At 38.1% G+C, this 9,975-nt stretch overlaps 1 protein-coding gene across 2 annotated transcripts in view; it reads right to left on the reverse strand.

Annotated features, from left to right (window-relative positions):
- Positions 1 to 9,643, reverse strand: part of SHC3 (SHC adaptor protein 3) — a 194,472-nt gene extending 184,829 nt beyond the window's left edge. The window contains exons 1-2 of one of the 2 annotated variants that reach the window (XM_075599838.1): positions 9,573 to 9,643; positions 7,423 to 7,587 (exon numbers count right to left, since the gene is read on the reverse strand). In XM_075599838.1, the coding sequence (XP_075455953.1) occupies positions 7,423 to 7,572 (150 nt within the window). In that variant the 5' untranslated portion in view covers positions 7,573 to 7,587; positions 9,573 to 9,643. Of the gene's footprint in view, positions 1 to 7,422; positions 8,469 to 9,572 lie in introns of those variants that run through there. The other variant, XM_075599828.1, reaches the window with a different exon arrangement.
- Positions 9,644 to 9,975: the final 332 nt, after the last annotated feature.

Here is a 9,975-nt window from a genome sequence, read left to right on the forward strand (position 1 = left end):
ACTAAATGGCTGCCTTTCAGTGTCAATTAGTCCTTCAGTCAGTGTAACTCAGTAGATACAATGTATTCTTAAATTACTACGGTAACATTACCTATTGTTACAGTTTGCAGCTCAAACTGCTGGGAATGTTGGCAACAAATTAGAAAAGTGCTGCAGACATCTTGCACTGCTGGGGAAGTGTGTTGGAGCAGCAGTGCGGGTTGACTTTAGAAAAAAAAATATATACAGCTGAACCCCATTTTAACGTGGTGCCCGGGGTTCACATAATGAGACCGCATTATAAGCGGGATTGCGGAAAAAATAAAAATTGGCCGCCGCAGAACAGTGCTCGCCACGCTATCCCGCCTACAGCGGAGCACTCCGGTGCTCCCCCTACTATTGTCCCCTCTGTACTTCGATCTGCTCCTGCCAGGCCTTGTGCGTCCTTCTCCGGACAGGGGTTGGCCACAGGGTGGGCCATGTGGGCAAGTCGCGTGCAGCGCCTGGGCACTGAGATTGTTCCAGGTGGGAGTGGATCCGCACTAGGGCTTCCCCTCCTGCTCGCCGATCGGGGCCACGCAGGACCGTGCGGAGTAGCTTGCTCACCGGTCAGGAATGCACGCGGGGTAACCTGCTCACCATCGGGATGGCGCGAGGTAGCCCCCCAAAGGGGGGGTGTGTTCGGGTGTGTTCTTTGGTGCGTAGGATCCTGAAAGCGAAATAAAGCCTTTTTGTCCCCCATTACTTTATATATATATATATATATATATATATATATATATATATTTATATATATATATGTTATCGACTATTTAACGACTGAAAAAAAGAAGTGCAGAAAGAAGTATCTCCTGGCATAGTATATTCTGCAAGTAACACAATGATCTTGCAAAGTTTCCACTTAGTACATACTGTAGTTCATTATAGTTGTAGCCTCTTGGAGTGCTTTTTTGGAAAAGTCCAGGTAATATGTAATGTGAGCTTCCGTGGCTTGTGTCCGGGATAGCCACGTTGGCCTGTTCCCATGCTGCTGCCTGCTGGTTGTTTGCTTGATCTGCCCTTGTGGCTTCTGTAGCTCATACAATAAGTTTCATGCTGCTCAGAGCACTTCGTCAGGGATGTGGATAGACAATTTAATGTCAATGCTTGAAATATCCCAACAGTATGAAAATGTAATGTTGAAGATATGGATAATTCTCATAAATAGCTACATATTGCACATGTGTAATATATTTTAATTATATGACTCTTTTAACATTAGTATTGAGAAACCAAGAAACTAAGCATTTATAAATTATAGCAGCAAAGTGTAAAGTTCTTTAAATGCCATCTTTAGAATGCCTTACAGATGGTGTTTGCAACACCTCATTTCACTGTTACAGTGAGGCTCAAAATAACAATACATTGTAAATGGCTAGTTAGTATCGGCAGTGACACCCCCTAATTATGTAATTAATAATTGAACTGTCACGAATGCAGATCCTTTTTTTTATTTTTAAGCTATTGCGAAGATCTTTTAGTCTGCTTCTAACATTCAACATAATTTCCTCTTCTGACCTTCAGCAGGGGGGGGAGGGGATGGGAGGCACTGGCAGCAGCAGCAGCAAGAGAGGTGTGTGTGTGTGTGTAGCCGGACATTCGTCTCTTGCCAAAAAAAAATGGGAGCCAAGCTCACAGCACGTTATATGCGGATCTGCGTTGTAGCAGATCGCGCTATAACAGGTTGAGCTGTATATTCATTTTTTTATTGCAGAATTGGGGTGGGGACTCTCAAGAGCTGAAATGTGTTGATTTGGGCTCCGGGACCCCCTGCTTCCCCAGAAGCTTGCCTCCGTGGGGGATGCCGGTATCCCGGTGAAGTTTAAAGGTCCGGGTCACGTGGGCCAATGGAAGCGCGCACGGGATGACGTCATGGCTTCTGGTTGGCCTGCATGACGTGGGACATTTGGACCATCATTAGATTAGGGGTACAGTTTCTCTGCCTGCAGGGATGCAGGAGCGACTGTGGAGGTGGGTGTCTTCAGGGGGCAGGGGGTCACCGGAAAATGGGTTGGCTTGGTTCGGCTTCAGAGACCTCCTGCTTCAAACTTGTGGTGAAGAAAAAATATATATGTGTATATATGTTTTTTTTTAGGTTAACCTAAATTGCTGCTTTAAAACCTGCTATAGAAATGAAAGGATGCTTAGGATGTTAAAATTCATTAAAATGGCATTGCGTTGAATACAATAAAAAAAAATGTAAGTATTATTTAATGCTCCAGAACTGATTTATCTTTAAAAAAAAAAAACATGCTCTCATACAGCTATGTAGATTCATTCAGGTAACTCATACTTTATACAATAAATATTATATACAATAGTAGGCCACATAAACATATATAACTTTCACCATTAAACAACATATACAGTAGTTAATCCCTAAAAAAACAAAAAAACATTTAATATTAATCTGTTGCAGTCATTTTTATGTTCCACTGTATAAATATAATAAATAAGTATAACACATGTAATGAATGGGTTAAATTCTACACGCAGTTCATTCATATGGGTACCACTTAAGACCTTCCCCTTGTAGGCTATTTGGGGAAATAACACAATGCTGCTCAGGGTTTAGAAGCGAGTAAGGGCAGCTTTTAGCTGGCACTAAATATCGATGTGTTAACAGTAACGGAGGTCTGAGGATCTCTGTTGATATATTAAGTGCTCATTGCCATATAATTTGCTTATGAAGAAGCCCAAGGTCCGTTAAAATTTGACGTTTTGAAGAAAATGGCTCAAAATCGTAGCGTTGAACAGCTTTGTGGATAAACGTTACGGATATTGATATGTTAAATTGAGATAGCGTAATGTTAAAAATATAGTAACCATCGGAAGATCTACCCCCTACGTCTCTAACCAGGGTTATTTACTTTAGCAGACAGTGCTAAGAGGTAACATCCCATGTACCCAAGAGAGTGGTCTCCTTTAGTAAAACCAAGGCTTTGCTTGCCTTCCAGGGGCCTCTAGAGTCAACAGCAATCTGGAAGAGAGCAAGATGGCCACCTGCAAATTCACTATTTCCAGTGTTGGCAATCAGAACACATCTGACTATTCTCTAAAGACTGAATTCTCTATTGTCTTGATGCATTGCAAGCTGGCTGACATCTGAGCTTATCTGCTGCTCATGATATTTTATTTTAAAGAATTAAAGATCCTTTAAAATATATATTTTTAGAAGAGATAGACAATGTTCTGTATAAAGGAGATCACCCTGGGACATGTATACATAAAACAAGACAGGTACAGTATGGGGATTACACCTTTCACCACAACAAGACTCATTTGTATATTATGAAGAACGGGAAGAAACCTGAGTCAACATTTTGCCTCTACTGCAGTTTACAGTCGTATCCCAATAAAAGATTACATAAAGATTGTAAAGACCCTCCAAAGCATTTGGTTACTATGGGGACATTAAAATAAATATTTACGAATACTTATAGTTGCATGATGTATTTAAAATGTGTTAGACACCTAAACTTAGGCTGCGCTTATAGTGCTTATAGTAAGCGTGATGCGATGGCGCGATGGAGCGACGGCTTGGTCGCGATCGCTGGAAGTCATCTCAATTTGATTTTTCCAGCAACCACAGCCTGACGTCATCGTCATCACTATAAGCGTATATAACCTTAGAGCAGAAATCATGGCTTGCTCTTTTTTTTTTTATTGTTTAACACACATGTACGTGTGTGTGTGTGTGTGTGTGTGTGTGTGTGTGTGTGTGTGTGTGTGTGTGTGTGTGTGTGTGTGTGTGTGTGTGTGTGTGTGTGTGTGTGTGTGTGTGTGTGTATGTTTTTCAGGGGGAATGCAGTTTCTTTACCTTTTTTCATAATTTTTACGTTTTATAAAACAATCAGAATGTAATAATTCTTATTTACAAAAATAATAACAGATTCTAAACGAATTTGAAATGTCAATAAATGTGTATATTATTGCGCATGTGCAAGAATAATTTCCCCCCCCCGGTCCCATTGTCACGTCAGGATTCCCTCACCTTTTTTTCTAGAAAAAAACACTATTTATATGCATACATACAATAGGTAAATGGTTCCAATCCTATATACACCGTGTTCAGGAAAAAAGGGATCCCTTTCGTTTTCATCATATTTTTTATATTGCTCGCTCAATCCCCATGAACATTTTCACAATTGTAGGTCTGTCATATAGTTTAACATTATACAAGAAGCACAATGTAGACAATCAACTGATAACTAAATTGATGTCACTGCATTGTGTCAACATGTACCAGATACACTACGGTAGGCTCATATTCATTAAACAAGTAATGGGAGTTTTTCCTTTGTAGCTCATAAATGTGTTAACCTGTTGCAATCTAATCTGAAACACTAAAATGACTATAAAGTTTTGAGTTCAAAGTGTGTGTTCAAAATGTCCTCCTGCTGAAACACACGCCTGAAGATGAGAACACCAGTCTGGTTGCATAATTGATAATGCGCTGATCCAGCTGCTCCCACTTCTGAACGATACGTTGTTTTACTAATTCGTTTTTTTCCCGTCCTCCTAGTGACCATGCTTTACCAGGAAACATTTTATGTAAGCATTTTGGACTTGAATTCCTCTGCCCCAAGCACTTTATAACTTGCTTATTTTCTTTGCTGAACACCATTTTGTAACTGTGCACTTGATGAGGTCATCATGTGGTCACGAATTCCAAAGTATAGATTATCAAATCATTCTTAAATGTAATAATCTACTGTGACAGACCTATAATTGCCAACATTTTCATGAAAGTTTAGTGATTTTTCTTCAAGATCTGATGAAAAATAAAAGAGGTCCCTTTTTTACTGAACACAGTGTATATAGGATTTGAGCCAGAGCGAAGCCGCGCTATTCTTAGCTACACGGATGTCACGATGCCCAAGATACTTACTGGAGAAGTTGCTGGTCTTAAATCTCCCACCAGGGGAAACAAAATGGCCTCCAAAACGCAAACCATTGTTTGAGGTTGCTGCAATAACCAATGGAATATACCACTGCTTTTAGTTCACTTTGGTCCTCGGAGGGACTTACCCTTAAATACACCATACAGTGCAGTACAGTAAAAAAACATGCATCCACTATAGATGCTTATGTGAATCACCTGGCACCTGGGTGCAAAGGGAGACACCCTTTCCAAGTAAATCCACAAAACCCAAACAAATCAAACATTCTAACATTTCTAAAGCAATACTGAAGTTATGCATCATTATCTCCAGGCTGCAAAATGGAGGCAAAAATAGGAGCAAATTGAGCAGAGAATTTTTTTTTTCTCTTGATGGTATTTTTTTCTTTAATAAACCCGTTATAATTTTTTTGCCAGTTTGCATCAAATCTGCAAGGAGGAGGTTCTTGTATGCAGCCTATGTAAGTGCACATATTTCCCTTTTACTTTAAAGATTAGGGGCCATATTTACTAACCGGTGCTATTCCATAGGACACCTTGCGGACAGAGTATTATGACTAAAATGGCCAAACCCTTTACTCACTTGAATAAAGATGTTTGGGTATTATACACCATTTTTAGCAGAGAATGGATCATCCATGCAAAAATATAAAAAAAATCATCATGTTACTCTCCCATAGCACAAATCATGTCACCCGGCAATAATAAAATGTACTATATATATATATATATATATATATATATATATATATATATATATATATATACTGTATATAGAGGTAAACTGATGTATATAATTATACATTGCACCCAATTTCTGTATTTCCTAGGAATATTTCATCTTGCTGCAAATTGAAATGAGTGTAGGGTTTCTTTGAGTGATCTTTTCTTAAACATTTGTTCTTTGAATGAGATAATCCAATTCATATGAATTGACAGCACATATGACCATATTGCATAAGGCTTTGGAAATCACATGCATTGTTGGTATTTTTGCAAAACATGAAGCCTTGTGAAATGTCCATTTGCCCTAAGTCTATGGGCATTATATAAGATGTTGGTCAATAGAAACTACTTCATGATTTCATGCTTTCCCATTACTTTGATCAAGCACATATTCAAATATATTATGTCGTCAATTTGACCTATAAACCAAAAGGCTTCATGTTTAACGGTTTACTAAAGATCACCTAAAACCAAGAGACACCACAACTATACCTGGTGTTTAGTGTATTTTATTGGTTAAAATGTGTTTACATCATCTCTGAAACATCACAGCATACAATATTTTATTAGTGTTTCTCACAAATGAGGTAGAGGCGAAAATGTCTCAGGGTGGGAAACGGACCAAGGACACCATGAGTGGAGCCAATCCTGGTCTACGTAGGACACTGAGCTAAATAGCCCCGACTTCTCTCGGAAAGATCAGTGTCTGTACTTGATATGTGCGGTGATATGAGAGGAGTTATTTAAGGGACAGTATGTGTGTGTGTGTGTATATATATATATATATATATATATATATTTATTTATATATATATATATATATATATATTTATATATATTTATTATATAGATATACATACATACATACACCAACTAAATTTTTCCACAATAGATAAAGAATTAAATGAGCACTGCAGTAAATAAAAAACCGTCACACCTTCAAAGCTGCAATATACAAAAGTAGGCAGAGCTAAGTATGTTCATTCTACAAAACAAATATGTGAAGACATTCCAAAAAGTACACTGTGCTATTGTTTTAGAATTTTTTTACCACTGTTGTCCGAAGGGCAGAAATAAAAGGCAATAGTTACTTTGTTATATCAATTGTTTTTGTGAACATTTTAGTAATGTAATGATGTGTGCAATGTGCATATAAATGCCTGTACTAACACATCATAAGCGTATATCTCATGTTAGAATATGTACTTTGATTCTTGCTCACCATCATTAAAATTACACAGGAACCCTTTATTCATGTTTCTATACAACAGGTTAGAAAACATTCATCTGGAGATTATAACAGAGACGGTAATGTTTTTATTCTTGGTAATAATAAAATAAAAATTGTCTAATTAATTTCTTTCATGTTTTTGCTCTCTACTTAGTTAACTAAATATTTCTATTAACATTAGGAAAAATCTATCATCTAACAGGCACTGCATTCATGAATATATCGTACATGTTTTTGGCTGTATGTAGGATTCATCGGAACAAAAGCCTTGTGTGTTTGGAATATACAAATATTTAAACTAAGTGAGGATAAGAACACACCAAAAATATAGAGTTGTTTTTATGTGACAGGTCTACACTGTCTTCATTTTACTAAACAGCTGGACTCAGTGTTCTTTACACTAACCACGCCATGCATCAGATAGATGTAGAAACTGAACACACAGCTTTTCTACAAATAATGTAACTGCTGCCATTGAAAGCAAACCGAAATGTTCATTGATAAAAAAAGAAAAAACACAGAGAAGGGTAGAAAGCCGACCAACCTTCACAACGTACGTCACTCCAGGTCCCAGGATCTTCTCATTCGAGTGCAGCCATCCTCGAGAAGGTTTATTGACGAAGCTGCTACTTTGATTCAAATCTTCACCTCCCAGATGCATTTCTTCCAACCGTGTTTTTTTGCCTGTGCTCATCTTGCTCACGTCCTGCTGAGAACACGGAGGGGTAGAGACAAGGTTACATGTGCTGTCTGAGGCTCCTGCTGCTGTGCTAAGAGCAGGAGAGCTACCCTGTAACTTGGAGCCGGTACGCTCTTTTACTGCAGAGGAAAGGCTTTTGATACCCAACAGGCTGCCGGAGCTGGAGAGTTTCAAGTGGGACACTTTGTGGATGAATGTGCAAAGAGTGGTGGGTCCATCTTCTTGGTCCTTTTGTGGAACATCTGTCGGAACCGGGCACGGAGGTGTAGCTGAGGTACCGGTTACTGCGGAGACTTTACTGTTCATGGACAGGTTGTGCAAGAGACCATCAACCGATGTCACAGATTCATTCTTGAAGCGGTTATACTTGGTACGTTGAAGCATGCCCTTCTATCTGGTTTCTTTCATATGCTCTGGCAAACCTGACGCCGACCTGAGAACCAGCCGTGCTAACATTGCCAGAGATTCATAATGGCACACGAGAAATCGATTTTATATATATATACATATATCTATATATATAAAAAATGTCTCAAATTTTTTTCAAAAATAAGCACATACAACGCTGGACTGAGTTTTTCAGGAGAAAAAAAAGATGTCTCTACTTTCTTTTGGGTGAACGTTTAGAATGGATGCAGTAGCAGACAGTTCTCTATGACATTCCAGTTCTGGTTAGAGCTGCCAACTCGCTCACAGCAAAAGCATGACTCACACAAATGAGGACACCCTTTTCAACAAAAGGCTCAGTGAACACTGCAAATCACTTCCTGTAGCACAAAAAACATCCACCCACTTACAGCACACTAGAACCAATCAATTCTCAAATTTCCTATCCCCAACTTCGCAAACGGATATTTTCTTCCAGTCTTTTAATTGTGTGCCCTCTTTCTAAAGAAGGTGCACACTTTGAAATAACTAAATGAAGTTGCCTGTAATATACACCTGCCACATATCCTTGTCAGAAGACTCTTCCGAAGCTCAGCTGTGTGAAGCAACGTGTCAAAATTATATTCTCAATATCATAAACGTTTTATTTGCAATATCTGCAACTCTGGGGTATTCTGCTTAAACAAAAATGACTCTGGAAAATCTAAACAGAAAACGGTGCCCCTATAATGTACTGTAATGTTACAAAAGTGATCAAATAAAGACGAAAAGGTGCCTGTTGCTGCCATTTGAATCCATTTTGAACAGTATTTCATGCACACGTCATTATCTCAGTGTTAACAAGTGTTCCCATATCTTTATAAAAGCTACTGATCAGATGTAAACAGGTTAACAAAAGGCAGTTTTCCTTCACAAATTAATATCCAATTTTTAAAGAACAAAAAAAGAAAAAAAGCTATACTACAGTATGTTTGAAGGGCAAGCAGAATATTAAAATAGCAAAGGTAGTAAAATAACAAACCAATCGTAAAAATACTGCCTTATAAATGTATCTCCTTCAGTAACGTACAGAATATTACAATTCATTTGCTCCTCTTTTAGGCAAACAAATCACTGTAGCATGTTTTTTCGTTAAACAATATATTACATTTACTTGAAAAACAAAACTCTTTAAGGTAATTAATATTTAATGTAGATTAAAAGCTAAGCACTTCATTTCTCTCAATCCTTTCACTATATGATTTTACAGCACAGATCTTCCTACTGAATTAACACACTACAAAACATTGCAAACAACAGATCTAAGAGGTGCTTTTTCTCCCTTTCTTTTTCCTTACGTAATACGACTGCAGCACAGAAAGCACAAAAGCACTAAATAAACTTTCAAATAAAGGTATTTAATTAGCCTAATTTATGACACATCAAATAAGTCAGCACCTCTGCTCCCGGGAGTGATGAATAATGGAAATGTCCTATTTAATGTAAGAGCGAGTTTCTAGTGATGTGCAGAATAGCCTTTCATTAGCACACGGCAAACCCGCTGCAGTATCCACACAGCATTCATCTTTCCCCTTCTGTCTGCTAGCATAGCAACAGCAAATACTCACATCATAGATTGTTTCAGTTGTTATCTAACAAACAAAAAAGCCCTATTATTCCCAAATGTCTCTCTTCATTAGAAACAAATAAAAATGGCAAAATGTGAATGAAACTCTGTTTATGTGAATGAAAGGGCTGGCTAGCATACCAATAATTCTGTGAATGAAGTAGGGCCAAGCAGCCTCTGCCTGGCAATCCCTTGGGTGCTAACCATTCCATCCAATGAGAGGCTGCTTGGATGACTCATTCAACAAAGGCTTGCTAAATAGTGGAAGAGTCCATTTTGATCACAGGCAGCATCTTTCATACGACTGAATGTAACCGAATTAAACTGCTCAGAGACAAATGAATACATCTTCTTAGCATGAAAAAGAAGTGGATGTTAATTTTTTTTTTTTTTTAAAACACAGT

Source organism: Ascaphus truei, chromosome 1 (assembly GCF_040206685.1).
Source record: "Ascaphus truei isolate aAscTru1 chromosome 1, aAscTru1.hap1, whole genome shotgun sequence".
In the NCBI taxonomy this organism is placed as follows: domain Eukaryota; kingdom Metazoa; phylum Chordata; class Amphibia; order Anura; family Ascaphidae; genus Ascaphus; species Ascaphus truei.